The sequence below is a fragment of the Peromyscus californicus genome, unplaced genomic scaffold (genome assembly GCF_007827085.1).
Source record: "Peromyscus californicus insignis strain IS unplaced genomic scaffold, ASM782708v3 Scaffold_24__1_contigs__length_46423439, whole genome shotgun sequence".
NCBI lineage: Eukaryota > Metazoa > Chordata > Mammalia > Rodentia > Cricetidae > Peromyscus > Peromyscus californicus.
The window spans coordinates 44,633,597-44,654,237 of NW_026294535.1; the positions used below are offsets into that span (position 1 = coordinate 44,633,597).

Sequence of the window (20,641 nt, forward strand, 5' to 3'; positions counted from 1 at the left end):
TAGATAAACCTGAGCCTGCTAGTGGCATTCCTCCCCCGGCTCAGCTCTACTTTCAAGCTCCGCGTTTGAGTTTCTGCCCTAACTTTCCTGGAAGAAAGATTATGCCCTGGAAGTGTAAGATGAAATAAACCCTTTCCTCCCCTTAGTCATTTTTTGGTCCGTGTCCTCATAGGAACAGCGAGGAAACTGGGGTAGGCCGGGTCTCATTATTTAGCCGGGACTGATCTTGCACACACACTGTTGCCTCAACTTCCAGAGTGCAGGAATTTTAGGCACGATTCATGCCTGGCTCTGAAGTGTCTTTTATAAATTGTATCAATCTACTTTTCTCCCCTCCTTCCCATTTCCAGCTGTCCCTGATTAGCTGCCCTCTCCTCTCCCCCCACCACCACCCCAAACCTCTCCAGGGGGTGAGGGGAGAGTTCCCCTCTACCGCCCTTCTACGGGGGAAAAGTTACTGCCCTCATCATGGGGTAGTCATGGAGTTGGTGCCCCTTCTGTTAGCGTTGGAGGCCTTCTCCAGCGGCCCAGTGCCCGGCTCTGCGTGGAGAGGCTCCCTGAAGCCGGAGCCCTGCTTGGGATTTCTCTGCAGCTTTAGCAATCTTGCTCTTCCCCTTCCACCCAGCGGACACTCGTTCTGGGGCCACACGGGAGCCCCGGGTCGCCATGCTCCCTAGAGTTCCCCCTATCCGTGCAGGGCTGGAGGGTGTGTGCGCGGTCGGGAGGCGCCCGCTCCACGGGAGCACGGTGGGCTGGGCGGACTGCAGCCCGCAGTTGGGTCCTGAGCTGGGGAGTCGCTGGCTGGGCGAGCGGGACCCGAGTTCGTGCCACGGCCCCGCGTGTGGGCGGGAGGGGGACCGGACCCCTCGGGCCGCCGGGCTGCAGCGGAGAGCACCGCGCAGCCGGCGGCGGCGGCGGCGGCGGAGCAGCCCGGGCCGCCCGGCTCGCCCTGGCGCGGGGCGGAGGGAGCCGAGGCCTGGGCCAGCCTGCGCGGAGAGCGCCCTGAGGCCCGGCCCAGGCTCACCGCCAGGGAGCGCTGCGGGCTCCCGCTCGCCCGCCCCCCGGTAGGCGGGGCCGCCCTCTCCCCGCAGCCGCCGCCGCCGCCGCCGCCGCCGCCGCCGCCTGGGCCGCCCCGTGTCCCCCGGTGGAGCCGCCGCTGCCGCTGCCGCCGCCGCCGCCGCTGCGAGCTCGATGCGGACGGAGCCTGGGCCGGGCCATGGGGATCCTCAGCATCACGGACCAGGTCAGCCCTCCTGCCTGCCCTTCCCCACGTCCTCCTTCCAGGGCCCGGCGCCGCCGCCACGCGAGCCCGGGGATGTGCGGCCTAGGCTGGGCCCCGAGCCCGGGGTTCCCCCGCGGCTCCCGCCGCGCCCCACGCCGTGCTCCCCTCGGCGGAGCGGGTGTCCTTGGGGGCCTGGCGACCGGTGGAGGCCCCGCAGGAATCCGCTGCAGCCGGGACCCCTGTCGCGGAGCCCCTCCAGCGACGCCCCCCTCCAACCTGTGTGCTCCCCCACCTCCCGGTTCCGCTCTGGCTCGGGCCCGCTCCCTGAAAGCTGCTTCTCCCTGCAGCCGCCCCTGGTCCAGGCCATCTTTAGCCGAGATGTGGAGGAAGTGCGTTCCCTCCTCTCGCAGAAGGAGAACATCAATGTGCTGGTGAGTTGGGAGCAGGGAGGAGGGCGAGCCGGGAGCCGGAATCCGGGCTCCGGTGTTCGGGACCCCTCCCCACAAGCGGGGCGGCTCCGTTTCTCCTCTGCCCTGATGAAACTGCAGCGCTTTCTACTCAGAAATGAGAGCCTGCTCCGCATTTAAGGCTGGTCAGGCATGGAGCACCGGCCAACGGGTTCTGGGGACACCCAGAAAACGATGTTCTCTGCTCAGCCATCGGGGTCTGCAGCGCCCCCACCCCTCCGGGAAGAAGGAGTAGGTTTCTCAGTCGGTGGCCCTGACTCCACCCTCCCAGGATGCTGGCTTTTGAATCCACGTACTGGGATTTAAGTCCCTGCAGAACCTGGAGGAAGGGATTGTAGGGGGAGGGCTTGGAGTTCTCATACTTGAACCGGCAGCGTCCAGGATAATTTCTCTCCGCAGCTGCTTCTCTTTCTGCCTTTCCAGGACCAAGAGAGGCGAACCCCATTGCATGCTGCTGCCTACGTAGGCGATGTCCCCATCCTCCAGTTGCTACTGATGTCAGGTGAAAGTGGGGAGCTGGAAGGTGTGGCACCTAGGGAGGGGAGAAGTCTCTTCATACCCGCGGATTGATCGCTGGTGCTTGGTCCGGGAATGGCTTTCTGTCCATTCAGGTTCCCCACTGCGATTACTGGTCCCCCCCACCCCCCCAAATCCCAACAAAATAGAAAATTGTATCCACACAGGTGCTAATGTTAATGCTAAGGACACACTGTGGCTGACCCCTCTTCATCGTGCCGCTGCCTCCCGAAACGAGGTATGGACCCCACCTCAATTCACCTTTCCAAAAAGGATGGGTGGGTGTGAAGGTTTAGAGAAACTCAGCTCTCTGCCCTGCGGACCATCCTGCCCCACATAGGGAGGAAACCGGACTTTGGCCCCTCCTTCCTGCCCCTAGAACTGGCTGGTAAGGGGGGCTGAGTGCCGCCAGCTGATGTGACGTCAGGGAGAGCTTAGCACTGGGCTGGCAGACTGCAGGGGCCCTGCTGCCAGGCCTGAGTGAGTCATCCCTCCCTGGGGGGCCACCTTCAGTCTGGTCCCCCTCTGGGCACCGAGATGTCTCTCATGGTGATGGGGTGCGGAATAGTGATTTGTTGTATCCTTGCCCCTCAAGCAACTGTCTAAGAGGCCAAGCTCATTTGTGGAGTCCAATGCTATGTTACCACCAACCTCAAGGAGAGGGAACAGACCTTTTCTTGGATCCTTCATCACTTCCTTGGCTCCAGCTCCTAGGCTGGGCGGGGAGCTTGAGGCCAAGTAGAATGATGTGTGTAGTGTTTAAGAGGGGCATTTCAGCCTGGATTTTGAAGAGGACCCATTATGTTTGTTTATTGGGGTAATAGATGTGATTTCGGTGCTTATGGAAGGAAGGGATAAGGGGAGGGTGTTTTGGCCATTAATGTAATAGGAACATTTGTTTTTCCTGGAAGCAGGCTTGGGCTGTATGGGTTTACCTAGGGTGGATGTACATGGGAGTGAAGATTTTTCAGGAGCTAGGTTGGAGGGTGATAGATGCTAGGTGGGAAGAGAGCTCTGTTTCCCTCAGCAGAGATGTTTGAGCTCTCATGGGATCAGGCTTGAAGAGATGGACTGCGCTGGGGAGATGGACCATGATTCACCGTGCCGACCCCTCCTGCTGCCTCTCATTTTACTTCCTGTTCTCTTGTCTTGTCCCTTGCTCCTTCACAGAAGGTGCTGGGGCTGCTGCTGGCACACTCAGCTGATGTGAATGCCCGGGACAAGCTGTGGCAGACACCACTGCACGTGGCTGCTGCCAACCGGGCCACCAAGTGCGCCGAGGCTCTGGCACCCCTGTTGAGCAGCCTCAATGTGGCAGACAGGAGCGGACGCAGTGCCCTGCACCACGCAGTACACAGTGGGCATCTTGAGGTGAGGACTGGTCCAGTCTAGGCACAATCTCCCCTTCCCTTCCACTGAGCTTTGCATGCTTCCAGGCTTCTTGGGGCAGGAGAGGCTTAGACGGTTAAACATGTGGGTTTGAGCACCCAATGAATGATTGTATTAGATTGAGGATTTTGTGGGGTTTGTTTTGTCTGTTTTTTGTTTTGTTTTGTTTTTGGCTTTTTTGAGACAGGGTTTCTCTGTGTAGTTTTGGAGCATGTCCTGGATCTCGCTCTGTAGACCAGGCTGGCCTCGAACTCACAGAGATCCGCCTGGCTCTGCCTCCTCAGTGCTGGGATTAAAGGTTTTGTCTGTTTCTGAGACAGGGTCTCACTATGTATGCTTGGCTGGCCTGGAACTTGCTGTGTAGATTAGACCAGGCTTGAACTTGGAACTCACCTACGTCTACCTGCCTCTGTCTTCAGAGTGCCCAGCTTACACGGAGTTTTTATTGAACCACTCACTGTTACACACGCTTAGTAAGGGCTGTGTCACTGAGCTGTACTCTCAACGCATAGATTGAAATCCTTTTGCTTTCTAGTGTTGTCGATGGCAGGCAAGGGTCGAAGTGCTCAACAGTATCTACACCCACTTTTTACCTTTTTTTTTTTTTGATACAGCCTTGAACTTATAATAGTCTTCCTGCCCAAGTACTGGTTATTGTAGCTATGTGCCTACTTACAAAACTTACCCTAAAATTTGACTTGGACTTCAGGAGGACCTTTTGAGAGTCTATGGAGATATATATATTTTGGTTTAGTTTGGTTTGGGTTTTCGAGACAGGGTTTCTCTGTGTAGCCCTGGCTATCCTGGAACTCACTCTGTAGACCAGGCTGGCCTCCAACTCAGAGATCCTCCTGCCCCTCTGCCTTCCGAGTGCTGGGATTAAAGGTGTGCACCACCACTGCCTGGCAGAATTTTTTTTTTTTTTTTTTTTTTTTTGGTTTTTCGAGACAGGGTTTCTCTGTGTAGCTTTACACACCTTTCCTGGAACTCGCTTTGGAGACCAGGCTGGCCTCAAACTCACAGAGATCTGCCTGCCTCTGCCTCCCGAGTGCTGGAACTAAAGGCATGCGCCACCACCACCCAGCTCAGAAATGTTTTTATTGCTGTATCTTTTTTTATGAAGAGGAAGTCCATGTCGTTCAACACGTTCCCAGAGACTCCTAAGAGTCTGAGAGCCAGTAGAGCACCTGAAGAGATCCTTCATTTCCTTTATCCACTGGTGTCTTTTGGTGCCTGATCCCATTGTTCGTGCTGTTCCTCCAGAGTGTTCTGCTCAAGAACAGAGGCACTAGCCGCTGCCCCCAGCACTGCAAACGTGAATCGAAAAGATACCAGGCTGCCTCCTCCTCTTGAGGAGATCAGCGGCCTCTGCCCTTGGGTAGGTTGAGGACATGAACCTGTCTCTGTGTCTTCTGTCTCCTCCTGTAGACGGTGAACCTGCTCCTCAACAAGGGAGCCAGCCTGAATGTCTGTGATAAAAAGGAGCGGCAGCCACTGCACTGGGCAGCGTTTCTAGGTGAGAGATGCTGTAGGAAAAGAAGGGATTTGACTGTTAGGATCCCAGGGCGGGGATAGGGAGTTGCGCTATTTGGAGGGAAGAGGAGGAGCCTGGGGCCTTTGGGTTCACCCTAGGCCTGCTTTTTTTTTGCCCTCCTTTTCTTCTTAGGGCATTTGGAGGTCCTGAAACTGCTGGTGGCACGTGGAGCAGACCTCGGCTGCAAAGACCGGAAGGGCTACGGGCTGCTGCATACAGCTGCGGCCAGCGGCCAGATTGAAGTGGTGAAGTACTTGCTCCGGATGGGGGCTGAGGTCAGAGCACTAAACGCTGTGTCTCGGGGCTCAGGACAGGGAGTCGGAGGTCAGGATCTGTCACAGAGATGGGGAATGCTGGGGCTGTTGGTGTGGTTTCTGAAGGCTGGAAGGGTGTAGGAAAGGGTCTGAATAAGGCTTATATAACAGTGGCATTATTCTTTGGATGAGAAACCAGAAGGGGCTGACACAGTAGGATTTCTAGGTCTCAAGCTAACCGGTTGCCTCCAACTCTGTATAAACTGATAATCCATCCCTCACCCCTGGAAATCCAGATTGATGAGCCCAACGCCTTTGGAAACACAGCTTTGCACATCGCTTGCTACCTGGGCCAGGACGCTGTGGCCATTGAATTGGTGAACGCAGGAGCCAACGTCAACCAGCCAAATGACAAGGGCTTCACACCACTGCACGTGGCAGCTGTCTCCACCAATGGCGCGCTCTGCTTGGAGCTGTTGGTCAATAATGGGGCTGATGTCAACTACCAGGTACCTAAGAGGATGAGGTCATAGGAGAATTCTCGCAAATAGCTCTGGGGCTTCAACCACATCCAAGTAGTTCTCCTGGGGGAATCTGGGAGAATTACCCACTGGTCTTCTGGGGTGACTAGGTCTTATCAGGGACTTGAGAATGTGATTGGGTAACCATGTAACATCTCCATCCTGGTTGATGTGTTCTTGAAAGAGAGAACAGGGCAGTCTCTCTGCTTTACATTTAATAAAGACCACTATGTTTCCACAGAGTAAAGAAGGAAAAAGCCCTCTGCACATGGCGGCCATTCATGGCCGTTTCACACGTTCCCAGATCCTCATTCAGAATGGTATGGACTCAGACTTGGTGTTCTCTTCCTCCAGGGGACTCACTCTTAGAATCCCTCTCCTTCCTCCCACCCATCTTCCACTCAGATATTTGGGACTGTACTTTTTTCCAGTCTAAGGCTTAAAAAAAAAAAAAAAAAAAAAAAAAAAAGCAATGCATGAAGAATGCTTAGTTCAGTCCAACCTATAATAAATAGCACTTGAGTGATCCCTGACTGGGATGAGTGGACCAAAGCCTGAGGTGTGCCTGGGTTGTGTGTGTCTCCTTGTCTCAGGTAGCGAGATTGATTGTGCTGACAAGTTTGGGAACACACCACTACATGTAGCCGCTCGCTACGGACACGAGCTGCTCATCAGCACTCTCATGACCAATGGCGCGGATACCGCCCGGTGAGTCAGGGCCCTGGGACCACTTCTGGGCCACCTCAGGTCTGTGTAGTACTGTCCACATCAAATGCAGACGTCCGAAGATGCTTGTCACAGGGAAGTTTGGGAACTCTCTTACCCTGCCTGACTCCTAGGGCGGTGATGGTGGGCCACAGAAGGGAACTCTAAGTGGTCCTTGCTTGGCTCCAGCACTGAGTCCCTCAACCTCTTCCCAGGCGCGGTATCCACGACATGTTCCCCCTGCACTTAGCTGTTCTCTTTGGATTCTCTGACTGCTGCCGGAAGCTTCTTTCCTCAGGTATGTGCTGCTGACTGGCGGGTGATGGGAAGGAAGGTGCGCAGGGCTCCTGGATGCGATCTGTGCTGGTGTGCTCCTGCAGGCCAGCTGTACAGCATCGTGTCTTCACTCAGCAATGAGCATGTGCTTTCCGCTGGGTTTGACATCAACACACCCGACAGCCTTGGCCGCACCTGTCTCCATGCTGCTGCTTCTGGAGGGTGCGTCCTCTTTCTCCAGGCCTTGGGAGCTGGGCAGGGTGTGGGTCCTCACTGTCTGCCTGGCTCTTTCCCTTAACAGTGAGAGTAGTCACGATAGAGAGCCTTGGGTCCTCCATCTTGGCTCTCCTGGGTTGGTGGCCATGCTTCAAGCCTCTTACTCTTAGACCTGGTCTTCCTTTTAGGAATGTTGAATGTCTTAATTTGCTGTTGAGCAGTGGAGCTGACCTGAGGAGGAGAGACAAATTTGGAAGGCAAGTTGATGTGCGGGGTGCACAGAGCTAGGGTCTGCTTAGAGAGAAAATGGAGGACAGAGGAGGCGAGCTTGAGCGAGGAGAGTGTTACCGTGTACCCTTTTCTGGCACATCTGGTGGTGTTTATATCTACCCCGAGTCTTTCAATCTCTGTTGTAACATGCTCTCCAGGACCCCACTGCACTATGCAGCTGCCAACGGTAGCTACCAGTGCGCAGTGACCCTGGTGACCGCCGGGGCGGGCGTCAATGAGGCTGACTGCAAAGGCTGTTCTCCTCTGCACTACGCTGCTGCCTCTGACACCTACCGGAGGTAAGGCTCCTTCCTGGGTTCTTCTCAGCCCCTTTCGCATCCCCAGCCTCCCCTAACCTTTTTCCCTCTGTTACTCCAGAGCGGAACCCCACACTGCTTCCAGCCATGATGCTGAAGAGGATGAGCTACTGAAGGAGTCCCGCAGGAAGGAGGCCTTCTTGTGAGTATTAGAGATACGGGATGTGCCTTCCCCACGGTGCCACCCTGGCCCTTTTATCCTCCCATCCACTTGGAATCTCCACTGCTGTGGCCACCACTGCCTGGTCAGCCAGCAGTGTGGGCGTGTAGAGAAAGTCAAATACGAGATCTAGCTCCTCTCCTCAAGGAGCAGGGGCTTTTTAAAAAGCTGGGAAAACTACCTACAGGAGACTGCTTAACTGAACGTTCCCCCTTCACGGTCCAGGTGTTGTTCTCGGTACTGAGGTGATAGGGATTGACCCTGGGATGAGCTTTGTTCATTCCGGGCAGGCGTATGCCACTGAACTACCTCCTAGCTAGTACTAAAGGATAAAAGATGAATTAAGTTGGGTGTGGTGATGTACCGCTTCTTCTAGCACTCAGGAGGCAGTTTGAGGCCAGTCTGGTCTGTGTGGTGAGTTACAGCTCAGCCAGGACTATACAGTCAGACCTTCTCTCTCAAAAACAAAGCAAAACAGATGAATTTACTCCAGGGCTTTCTTTGGTGGAGGGCAGATTTCACCGCTAGAGTACAACGTTAAAACGTTGCCTAACATCAAAACAACCCGACAACCAAAAATGTCTTCAGGAATTTTTGCCTGGAGGGCAAAATTGTCCTTAATTGAAAACCACTGACATAAATGAATGGGAGAAATTGTATTTCTATAAACTTCATTTAAAAATCTGAAACAGGGCTGGAGAGATGGCTCAGCGGTTAAGAGTACTGGCTGCTCTTCCAAAGGTCCTGAGTTCAGTTCCCAGTAAGCACATGGTGGCTCACAACCATCTGTAGTTAGATCTTGCGCCCTCTTCTGGCCTGCAGGCAGAACACTGTATACACAATAAATGAATAAATATTAAAAACAAACAAACAAAAACCCTGAAACAGCCAGGCCTGGTGATTTAATTCCACCACTTAGAAAGCAGAAGCAGAAGGATTATGTCTGAGTACCAGGACAGCGCGGACTACATAGTGAGTCCCTGTCTCAAAAACAAAAAATTCGGAAACAACAGCTGGGTATGGTTTCTGGTGGCACAGGTCTATAATTCCAAGCCCTTGGGAAGTGAGGAGGTTCAAGGACAACCTTGCTCCATAGAGTTCTAGGCCAGCCTGAGCTACATGAAACCCTTTTCAAAAGAAAAAAAAAAAGGAGCTAGTGATGTTGACTCATGCCTGTTGTCTCTAACACTTGGGAATCTGAAGCAGGAGGATTGTTGTGAGCTCCAGTGTACCTCATGCTTTGTGAGATTCTATCACAAAAAGCAAAAAAATCCCACCTAAAAATAAAAGTCAAAAACGCCTGCCAGGAACAGCACCCAAGAGCTGGGACAGGAGGATGTAGAGAGTTCTATGCCTGCCTGGACTACATAGCAAGGTCCCATCTCAACAACAAGGTGAATGTTTTCCTTTTTTTTTTTTTTTTAAAGTGCCCCATTGTAGGAATATGCCACATTCTTTTTTTAGAAAAACATTTATTTATTTATTATGTATGCAATGTTCTGCCTGCGTGTACGCCTGATCTCATTACAGATGGTTGTGAGCCACCATGTGGTTGCTGGGAATTGAACTCAGGACCCCTGGAAGAACAGCCAGTGCTCTTAACCTCTGAGCCATCTCTCCAGCCCCGAATGTTTTCCTTTTAAAAACCAATCAGCAGGCTTTCCAGGTAGCTCAGTGGGCAGGGACAGGCAGGGAGAGAGACACTAGGCCTGGCTTAAGCTTTTGAAACCTCAAAACCCACCCCCAGTGACACACTTCCTCCAGGAAAGCCATACAGGACGCTTGCTCATGAGCTTGATGGCTTGAGTTTGATCCCTGGGACCCATGTGGTGGGAAAAGAGACAGACTGCTGAAAGTTGTCCTTGACTTCTGTGACACATACACACAATTTAAAAAACAACACTGAAATCATCTCTTGAGAAAATAGGTAAAGAACCATCATACTTCCTAACGTAAAAGGTTGGTAATGGGAGACAGAGTATGAGATATGTGGAAACTCAGCCTCATGACTTTTCTGTAAATCTTAGACTTCAGAAATTTATTTTAAAAAGAGCTGGTCATTGTGGCACATACCTTTGATTCTAGTATTTGGGAGGCAGAGGCAGATAGATCTCTTGAGTTTGAGAACAGCCTGGTCTACATAGTGAGTACCAGAGCTACACAGAGAGAGACCTCAGGAAACAAAACAAAACAAAACAAAAAACCCAAAAATACACATTGAAGAGATTCAGCTATGTGACTTTTGAAAGGTACCTTATCCCCTGCTTAAATTTTCTCAACTCTAGTAGTAGGGATAGAAATATATCTAGCTCTGAGAATAATTATGATAGTTAAATGGATATACGGGAGCTGCTTATCATGCAGTATTTGATACATAGTAAATGCTAGATGTCATTACTATTACAACTGCGAAGGGCACAGGGGAGTACGGAGAACAAACAGGGAGGCTGAGGAGGGCCCGAGGGCAGAGCAGCACGGTCTGAGTTTGCAATGAGCGGACTTCTTCAGCTGTCTGGGGCGGAGCGGGACGCTAGTCAAGGCTCGGTGTGCTTGGAGGCAGGAATAAGATACTCACCTACCCGAAGGCTGTGAGTCAAGCATATGCCCATGTTTTCTGGAAGAGGATCCAGAGGATAAAGGACGGTGTTGGAACTGGAGGCCCAGGTGTAGCCAGAACTAGGGTTGAAGAATGGTCGGGCAGGATTTAGAGTCTACATAAAACAGAAGGTGTCCCGCGGGGCTCCCTTGCCCAGTCCCCTGCCCCTCCCAGGGCGGCACCTTCGCGGGGCTGGGCCTATCCCTGCCTGACAGTCTATCCCTGGCTCCCCAGCTGTCTGGAGTTCTTATTGGATAATGGTGCAGACCCCTCCCTGCGGGACAGGCAGGGCTACACAGCCGTGCACTATGCAGCCGCCTACGGCAACAGACAGAACCTCGAACTGGTATGTATGGGCACCTGGCCTGGGGGAGGGGGCGGGAACAGGGCTGTAGTCTGGCTTCAGGTTTGTGACAGTTGAATTGGGAGATGAGGGGATTTCTGTGAGTGTGGCAGGGACCCACGTCTTGGAAGTCCTGGAACCTCAGCATGTGCTTTCCTGTTCATTGCAGCTCTTAGAAATGTCCTTTAACTGCCTGGAGGATGTGGAGAGCACCGTTCCAGTCAGCCCTTTGCACTTAGCTGTGAGTCCCACTTCTTTTCCTTTTGTCTTGTTTTGACCTGACCATTCACAGGCATGCCAGCACTGTGACCCTGTCCTTATATCTGCTTCCTTGTAAAAGAATAACTTTTTTTTTTTTTTTTTTTTTTCGAGGCAGGGTTTCTCTGTGTAGCTTTGCGCCTTTCCTGGATCTCGCGCTGTAGACCAGGCTGGCCTCGAACTCACAGAGATCCGCCTGCCTCTGCCTCCCGAGTGCTGGGATTAAAGGCGTGCGCCACCACCGCCCGGCTAAGAATAACATTTTTACTTAGTATGATTGTGTGTGCTGATGGTATGTGTGTATGGACATGTATGTACCGTGGAGTTCGTGAAGATCTAGGACCACTCCGTGGAGCTGGCTCTCCTTCCACCTGTATTTGGGCTTCAGGGATGGAGCTCAGGGCCTCAGGCTTGTACAGGATGTCCACTGAGCCGTCCTACCAGCCCTGAGTCTGCATTCTCACTGGCAGGCAGGTTGTCTAGAAAGAGCCCACGGAGCCTGTGGTACTTGGAGCTTCCTCTTGGGTCCCAGCAGCAGAGTAGGCAGAGGAATGTCCTTAGCTGTGTCTGTTGGTTGCCCGCAGGCCTACAATGGTCACTGTGAAGCCCTGAAGACACTGGCTGAGACGCTGGTGAATCTGGACGTCAGGGACCACAAGGGCCGGACCGCGCTCTTCCTGGCCACTGAGCGAGGCTCTACGGAGTGTGTGGAGGTGCTTACAGCCCATGGTGCCTCTGCCCTCATCAAGGAGCGTAAACGCAAGTGGACACCCCTACATGCTGCTGGTTAGTGGCCCCCTCCAAGCTACTGCCAGATCTCCTTGAACGGCTGGGCTGGGAGTGGGCTAGGGCCAAGGAGGATGGAAACTTCAAGTCTTGATTCACAGCTTCCTGCCTGAAGCTTTCTCCCTGCCCTGGGCATTCACAGAACTCCAGTCCTTGAACCCAGATTCACCCTCTTCTTCCCTCCTGACATGTCCTGACGGGGGCTCCCTTGTCTTTCAGCCGCCTCTGGCCACACTGATTCCCTGCACTTGCTGATTGACAGTGGGGAGCGAGCTGACATCACAGACGTCATGGACGCCTATGGACAGTGAGTGTGGGCCAGACCCCCACCCTTTCTCCGCCTCTTGGTCCTCTCTAAACAGAAGTGACGGTCCTCATCTTTCTCCTGCCCGCTCTGCAGAACCCCACTGATGCTGGCCATTATGAATGGTCATGTGGACTGTGTACATCTGCTGCTAGAGAAAGGGTCCACGGCCGATGCTGCTGACCTTCGGGGCCGCACCGCCCTCCACCGTGGGGTGAGTGAGCTGCTGGGAGTAAGGATGCTCACGGGCAGGCCTTGGGGCGGGAGCAAAGGACCCACCAGCAGCAGGGCATCCGAGTGTCAGTAAGTGGGATAGGATCCTGCTTCCGAGCCTTACTGGGCCTGTGCTTGTGCTGAGATGAGTCCTTCCCGTCCCTTCCTGGTGACGTTGATTTCTCATCATACTCAGCCCTTTGCTCCTGGCACCCAAGCTCTGCTCACCACCCATACCTGTTGCCATCCTATCAGGGTTCGTTTCTTTCTTCTTTTTTAATAGACAGGACCTCACTATAGAGTCCTGGCAGGCTCTGAGCTCACTGTGTAGGCCAAGCTGGCCTTGAACTCAGAGAGATCCACCTGCCTCTGGTTTCCAAGTGCTGGGATTAAAGGTGTGCACCACCGTGCTTAGCAGATCTTTTTATTTTGAGGGTTCTCGCTGTATCACCCAGGCTGGTCCTCCACTCTTGGGTTCAAGTGATCCTCCAGCCTCAGCTTCCTGAGTAGCCGAGACGACAGGTGTGTCTGGCTTTCAGAACCACAGGATTCTTTGATCCCTCAGTCTCCTCACTCTCTAGTTGGTCTTTTCTTCTGAGAGCTTCAGGATGGACTCTGGCCATTCTGCCTGTCAGGAAAGTAGCTGCTGATCCCAACACTAGAATTACTGTAGAGCTAAGGATGGATTCCTGGAAGTAGTTCGTGCTCCTGGGCCGGCCCCCAGCAACCAGCCACTGGAAAAACTCACCCCTTTCTCCTCTGTGTGCCCTGCAGGCAGTGACTGGCTGTGAGGACTGCCTGGCTGCCCTGCTGGACCACGATGCATTTGTGCTGTGCCGAGACTTTAAGGGCCGCACGCCTATCCACCTGGCCTCGGCCTGTGGCCACACCGCAGTGCTGCGGACCCTGCTGCAGGCCGCTCTTTCCACAGACCCCCTGGATGCCGGTGTGGATTACAGCGGATACTCGCCCATGCACTGGGCCTGCTACACTGGTACTGGGGGCCTTTGGCGGGCGCAGGGGTGTGTCATCGGAGGAAGGGGTCCAGAAAGAGATTGGAGAGCCGGAGATGGGCCAGGACAGATGGAGGATTTTGCTGTTTCTCACCCTCACCATGCTTTCCTCCTCCTGCCAGGACATGAAGATTGTCTGGAGTTGTTACTTGAACACAGCCCGTTCTCATACTTGGAGGGAAACCCCTTCACTCCTTTGCACTGTGCAGTGTGAGTACCTTCTGCACCGGCCTCCCTGGGGGTGGGGGATCCTGGCTGAGGGCGGCCGTCGCTCCAGTTTGCTGCTGCTGACGATCCCTCCTCCCTGACTCCAGAATCAATAACCAGGACGGCACCACAGAGATGCTGCTGGGAGCGCTGGGTGCCAAGATTGTGAACAGCCGAGACGCCAAAGGACGGTGAGGGACAAAAGTCCTCGGCTTTGGTCTCTGCCCCGTAGAAGAGTGTCCTGTTTCACTCCCCTCTGCTGCCCTCCCCAGGACCCCCCTTCACGCCGCTGCCTTCGCGGACAATGTCTCTGGGCTCCGGATGCTGTTGCAGCATCAAGCTGAAGTGAATGCCACTGACCACACTGGCCGCACTGCGCTCATGACGGCAGCCGAGAATGGGCAGACGGCTGCTGTGGGTGCGTAGTGGCTACCATGGCAGGGAGCCCCTGGCTGTTAACGGGGTGGGCCAGCCCATCCCGCAGGGCATATTGGGGGCCTGGGATTCATAATGCAGGAGGATGTCTGTGAGTGTCCCACCTTCTGTGACTGGGATACAGAGTCCATGTAGACAGGAGGATGAGTGAGATGGCTGCTGCCCTGGAGGAAGACATCAGTCTGTCCTGTTTTCCTTGTAGAATTTCTGCTGTATCGAGGGAAGGCAGACCTGACTGTGCTGGACGAGAACAAGAACACTGCCCTGCACTTGGCTTGTAGCAAGGTACCGCCTAGAGTCTGCTGGGTAAGGGGTGGCTCTTGGTTGCAGGATAGACTACAGCTCCTACCCTATTGCCTGTTAGTGTTCTACTCCACAAGTGTCCACTTTCTCTTCCTCTTCCTCAGGGCCATGAGAAATGTGCCCTCATGATCCTGGCAGAAACCCAAGACCTTGGCCTTATCAATGCTACCAACAGTGCGCTGCAGATGTGAGTACCTGGGGAAGGGGCTCCAGGCTGGGGGAGGCAGGTGGGTGGAGAGAGCCACCTGTACTCCAGGGGCTCTCCGAGCTCACAGTATTTGTTCAGTATCCTTGGCACCCACCTTGAGGTGGCAAGGCAGCCTGGAGTCCTACTTAGTGTCCCTTCTCTGTGTTCTCTCCTCTAAGGCCACTCCACATTGCTGCCCGGAATGGTTTAGCTTCTGTGGTGCAGGCCCTGCTGAGTCGTGGGGCCACAGTGCTGGCTGTGGATGAAGAAGGTGGGTGGGGTCCAGAGCCCCCCGCCTCTCCTGGGTTTGGGGTCAGGGACATTCTTCAGGAGGTGACTTCTTAACCTTGCTATAAATGAGATTTTCTTCCCAGGGGACCTTTTGAGAGCAGAGACCCAATACCAGTATTCTAAGTCTCCCAGGGGAGTCTGGTGGAACTAGGTGGATCTGGCAGGGTCAGGAAGACCTCCCATACGCCCCAGTCTGCCGTTCCATGTGCTGCCCTTTACCCTGCAGTCAGAATTTGCCATGCGCTCCCCTGGGCCCATGCCACCTGGATTTCTGACTACAGTGGGTGCTTGCCCCCTTTGGTACCCCTCACAGCCCAGAGAGCTCAGGACCTGGGAGGAGTAGGGGCCCTAGGATACGGGACCCTGAGCCTCTGTTCTTCCCTGTGGCCCACAGGCCACACCCCAGCACTGGCCTGCGCTCCCAACAAAGATGTGGCAGACTGCCTGGCCTTGATCCTTTCCACCATGAAGCCTTTCCCGCCCAAGGACGCCGTCAGCCCTTTCAGCTTCAGCCTGCTCAAGAACTGCGGCATCGCAGCCGCCAAGACGGTGGGTGGCTGTGGCGCCCTGCCTCACGGGACCTCCTGTCCCTACAGCCAGGAGCGGCATGGCGCCATTGGGTTAGATGGCTGCTACTCTGAGTAGCCCCTCCAGTGTCCCTCTCCCTGCCGGTGGCTTGATACCTTACTCTATTTATTTAGAAGAAAAATCTAAACATTTAGGGCACTTTAAAGGAGAACACGACTGGGTCTGGGCAGGGGGGCACTGGGGAGCTGCTGCTGCTCACCCCTTTGCCACACCATCCTGGCCTGGCAGAGGCCTGGGACCCACAGGGAGCACCCCAGGCTCTTGGTACCCCCAGGGCAACCCTTCTGCCAAGTGTCCCAAAATGATTTCTAAATGCCTGGCTCCCCCTTGACTCCATCTCTCAGTTCCCCCGTTTGCTGCCAGCTCCCCAACTCTTCCTCTGACTCTCCTCTCTGTCCCGCCTCCCCTCGCCCTGCTGCCAGGCAGACCCCCCTTCCATACCCATCACTGCCTCCCCGCTTGGCCCTCCATCCCTGCAGCAGTGAGAAGCCTTAATTTCTGGTACTGTGTGAGCACTCTGGGGGTGTCCCCCTCCCTCTTCAGGGGCAGCTAGAGGACGAGGGGGGAGGGTATTCAGCACTGGGGCCTAGAACTTCCCCCCCATATCCTATCATCCCTGAAATTCAAATGCAGACACTTGAAGCAGCAACTACTGAACCTGGCCCTTACCCTGCGCTCTCCCCTGGCTCCTCATGTGCAAACCAAGGGCTGCTCCTGCCCCCACAGCCTGCTCCTGCCCCCACTTCCAGCCTGGCCCCCAACCACGCACTTTAACCTTGCTTCTTTCTTTTAACTTCTCGGGAGGGGAGCCTGTGGCCATTCCCTCCTCGGCCCTCTTCTCCCTGAACTCTGAGGCTTGTCATGAATTTTTAAGTAAGCATTTTATTCTTTAGGGGAAGAAACAAATTAATATCCTGCCCATTTCAAAACTACAGCCCTAGTATGTCCTCTGTGTTTCAGGCATGTGTTTGCATGTGAGTGGAGGTAGGGACCATGTTCTTCCTCCTATGTCCCCCAACCCCAGAGTTTCTTCATGTCCCCTGTCTGTCTCCACCTTCTGTCATGTCTGAGAGTACCCACTGCCCTAGTCACTCCTGATATGAAGCCAAAGATGGTGGGAAGGGCAGGAGCAGTACAGGGACCGCTTGTTAGGGAACCAGGCCTTCCCCCAGCGAGGGGGGGAGCACTGGTCAAGGGAGCAGCCGATGGACACTGAGGCTCAGTCCCTGCCTTCCCGCGTGGGGAGAGATAGGGTTGAGTAGGCGCTGCACTGATAAGATTCCTGGAATGTACCTGAGAAGCCAAACTGGGCTGGAATGAGAAGGGGCAGTGTTCTCTTTAAATGTAGCATTGCATCTGGCCTGGTCCCTTCAGATGCCCTGTCCATCCATCTCCTTGGTGAGCCTCTGCACAGTTGGACCCAATCCCGTAACCCAGTGTCCCTTCCTCACACGCAATACCTCAGCCAGGGGCCAAGACACAGAACTTGAACAGAGGTCCTGCCCCCGCCCACAGCGCATCCTTGCCCAGTTTGGCTGCCGTCAGTATTGCCCCTGAGAACTAAGAACTGGACGGGCTTCGTTTACACAGTACAGGGGTCTCCCAGGGGTCCCCCCACCCCCCAAGCTTGCTGTACTCACACTCTTAGTTTCCAGTTGTGTCCCTGGAATGTCTTGCCACCCTTGCCGAGGGTGAGCTGAGGGGGGAAAGGCTGTCCAGGGAGCCCTTCCTCTCCACAGACACCCTGCACCATACCTCACGCTGGTTCCCAGAAGCCTGGGGTGTTTGACTTTCCTTTCTGTGGTCCCTGTTTATCTGTGTCTTGCTGCCCTGCCCTCAGATCCTAAACCATTTCAAGGCTTCCACGTGACCATTATTGGTGAGAAGGATTGTGCAGCTTTTAGTTTTTAGTTTTGTTTTCAAAGCCAAAGGGCCTTGCAATGCCCCTCTTGCCCACACCCTCCATGCCCTCCCCTTCCCTATACGACAATCAATGTGACCTCTCTTAAGGGCTGCCGCCCCCACCCCCACCCCGCTGGTTCTGCATCGCTTGCCCCTAACTTCAATTCTCTCTCCTAGAATCGCCCCATCTCACCCTCTCATCTTGGTGCTGGGAATTAGGTGGTGGGGGCATGGGGAGCAGGGAAGTGGTTCCCCGGGGATGACTTGGGGTATCAGTCGTGTTCTCCTTTATTAACCCTTGACGATATCAGAAGGAACCTGACTGAGCGTTTGTTAGGAGCCCCATCGTTTGCTTTGCTAGATGAGATTTCTGGTGGCTGTCTGTCCCCTGCTCTCCTGGGCACATGTCAGCAGTGCTGGGGATGTGACAGGGGGCCTCTGTCCCTCCTCATGTGGCTGTGAGGAGGCCTGGAGGGCAGGCAGCCTCCTCTCCTTATGCCAAAGGAAATCCCGCACCCCACCCTGGGCTCCCCAGCCCTAGTGTTTTGAAGCATTTTGACCATTCTCATGGCCACTGCATATTTATTTTAATGTTAAGATTTTTTTTAAACCTCTTAAGCGGGTGTGGAGAAGTAAAACAGGCAGAATGCCCCCCAATCTCAAGGGGCTCGAGTGGGGGAGGAACATCTCCTTCCCTCCCCTGTTCCTCTCCCCTCCCCTCTCCCCACCGCAGCTCTAAAGCACTTGCTTCAAGTAATAAGCACTTTTGTGAAAAGGCCTATTTTAAGTAAGGACCCTGGGAACAGCCCTGGGTCCCAGCAAAGGAGACAGAGCGAGGGCTACATAGGAGACGGGACAGACGTGAGTCAGGCGACATGAGAAGAGCCAGTTTTTAGTTTCTGATTTTAGGGGGATGTTTCTGATTGGGCGTGGCTTTTGTAGGGTTGTGTACCATCCTTCAGAAAAACAAATGGCACAACTGTGGGTCCCAGGATGGACTGACAGACCCAGGTCACTGCCACTGTCCAGCTGAGACTCTGAGACTGGTGGGCCACCTCCCCTACCCGTGGCCCCTGAGCCATAGGACTGCTGAAAACCACTGAATGTACAGCCCAGGTTGGGGTGGGGAGTAGCCCCTGGGGGAGGGAGCTTCTCCTTTTGTTTGGTGCTGTGGGGGGTGGGAGATAGGAGACAGAGGGACTGCCACTCCATGTAGACGTGTTCCTTGGGGTGGAGGGGCTGAGGAGGGCCGCCTCCCTCTCTAACCCCAGCCATGGCCCCTCTTCCTTCCTCACCCTATCCGTTTTGACTGTAAGTCCAGCTCACCTTTGCCTTCAATATGTAACCAAAGGAAAACTCAATACTGTTTCCACCGCTGTCTGCCCACCCAAGCACCTTCCTCCTCCCTGGACCAGAGGGGAGAAGAGGCTGGGGGTGGGGATGGTGGGGCCTGAGTGAATGGTTCTACAACTGTACCCCCAAAACCCTCTCTATGGTCTTGGAAGGGGTCCCGAGAGGTGGGGTGGGGCCAGGCTGGCAGGCTGGGAGTACGCACACTGTGTATCTTATGCACATGAGCGTTTCTCTGTTGAAATGACTCCAGTTACTATGCTCCAGCGGGGAGGCCCCTTCCTCCTTCCCACCCGGCCGTTTTTCACCCTCTCCCACCCCCAGTGCTCATTCCCTGCCCCCTCCCCCCCCCACCGCAAAGGAAAATAGCCTTACAGACCCTAGCCCGGAAGCCCTGCTCCTGGGGCAAGCCAGTATGGCCATCCCTCCTGCCAAGTCTGAACCCTACCTTCTGGGGGGGGGGGGCAGGAAGCAAAGCAGCCTCCCCCCTTCTGTGTGGCTCCAACCCCTGGGCCTTCACCCAGCTTGGGCAGGACAGAGTGAGGAGTCTTCAAGGACCAAGCCCAGTGGTCGGGGAAGAGGGAGGTAGAGAAAGAAAGGTCTGACTTGGGGACTCCTCCTCCCAACCCAACCCCTGTAGAGAAGCGACCAAATTCCCAGAGATGGGAGGGAGTTGGGGTGGGGAGGGTCTGCTCTTTGAATTACTTGAAGGTACTGACTCCGAGGCTGCTGTTGCCCACGTAGGTGTGAGGGGACACTGTCACTGCATTTGGGAGGGCAGAGGATGGCGGTGACGAGTGGATCTGCCCTTGGTCCTCGCTCACCCGTTAGGCCCTCCCCTGGGCCCTCCCGTCCCCCTACTCTGGGCGCCCTCCAGTTGCACTAAAGTAGCTGTTGTGCCAGTCGACCTGTGCCAGGGTGGGGCCTCTGCTTCCAGTCCTTCCTGCCGCCTCTGCTCCCATCCTGGACAATCTGTTCACTCGTATTCCTGGATAGCTCAGCTTTGTGTGTGCGTGTGCGTGCGCGTGCGTGTGTGTGTGTTTCAGGGGTGGGTGGGTTTGGCTGGAGTGGGTCTGGCAGGGATTTGGGAAGGGCTAGGAGAAAGACGGAGGATGGTATCTCCTACCCCCTTCCCCAACTCCAAGCCACAGAAGCCCGGGAGGGAGGGTGCCTGCTCTCGCTGCTGTGTGTCTTGCAGATGTGCCAAAATGGGGTGGGTGGGAGGGGAGGGTGCCTGGCAGAGCAGCCCCAGGGTGGCTCTCTCAAAGCAATACAGTTCCCCTGCTGGGGAACAGCAGGACGGGGAGAGGGTTGGGTGGGGACCTGGGGCTCCCCATGTACAGCTGTGTATATTCAGGGGTGTTCTCTGTCTGGTACCCACTGTGGGCATCTATGTGTGTGTGAACCTCCCTTTCCCCACGCCCTGCATGACCTGTGATGCTGCAGACACCACCATCCTGTGTGCAGGTGTGTTGGGTTAGCACGGAGGGGCATGTTCCATGTCCTGCTGCACCCTCCACCCTGTGACCCATGTACTCGGTTGTAGGAAGTAAAGAGAACTGAGCACAATTCACTGGATTCTAGTTGAATCTTTCTCTAAGCAATTTCCCATCCCTGCCCTTCTCCCTGTCCTGGATCCACCTGTGGTGCTAGTGTCGGGGTTGGGGTGTGCAACGCTGGTGGGCAGCAATAAAGCCCAGATACCTGCATCCCCAGGGTGCTGAGGGCAGCAGAGATAAATGGAGACCTTGGTGCATTTGCCCTGCCCTTCCCCTCCTACTTGGGCTAAAGCACAATGCTCTCCCTGAAGACTGACGCACCCCACATCCTCCAGGCCCCCACTCCTGTCCTTCCCGACTGCTTTGAGCCCCCCACCACACCCTGGTTTTCTATGCTGTTTTGGTGCAAGTACAACTGTCGTAGTCATGGCTTTGGGGTGGGTTCTGTTTATTAAAATCCTGTTGCTCCTACTGGCCCTGTGTCCCGCCTCCGTTCCTGTGGTTGGGGGGAAGGAAGGG

The 20,641-nt window shown here is 54.9% G+C and overlaps 1 protein-coding gene across 1 annotated transcript; it reads left to right on the plus strand.

Moving 5' to 3' along the window:
• Positions 1-1,111: 1,111 nt before the first annotated feature.
• Positions 1,112-20,593, plus strand: Ankrd52 (ankyrin repeat domain 52). Its single transcript, XM_052753654.1, has 28 exons — positions 1,112-1,243; positions 1,570-1,653; positions 2,113-2,191; positions 2,373-2,443; positions 3,376-3,576; positions 5,023-5,110; positions 5,261-5,403; positions 5,679-5,891; positions 6,145-6,223; positions 6,497-6,611; positions 6,824-6,906; positions 6,989-7,106; positions 7,289-7,357; positions 7,529-7,669; positions 7,749-7,829; positions 10,678-10,789; positions 10,956-11,027; positions 11,629-11,830; positions 12,050-12,137; positions 12,231-12,348; positions 13,122-13,341; positions 13,483-13,570; positions 13,675-13,758; positions 13,840-13,985; positions 14,205-14,287; positions 14,410-14,492; positions 14,672-14,763; positions 15,178-20,593. Exons 1-28 carry the CDS (start codon positions 1,217-1,219, stop codon positions 15,426-15,428), a joined length of 3,231 nt encoding a protein of 1,076 aa, XP_052609614.1. The 5' UTR covers positions 1,112-1,216; the 3' UTR covers positions 15,429-20,593.
• The last annotated feature ends 48 nt before the right edge of the window (positions 20,594-20,641 follow it).

Coding starts and splice junctions, on each gene's coding strand:
- Ankrd52 (XM_052753654.1), top strand. CDS start 1,217: ATGGGGATCCTCAGCATCACGGACCAG. Junction 13,571..13,674: donor ACTCCTTTGCACTGTGCAGT/GTGAGTACCTTC, acceptor CCCTGACTCCAG/AATCAATAACCAGGACGGCA. Junction 13,986..14,204: donor TGGGCAGACGGCTGCTGTGG/GTGCGTAGTGGC, acceptor TTTTCCTTGTAG/AATTTCTGCTGTATCGAGGG.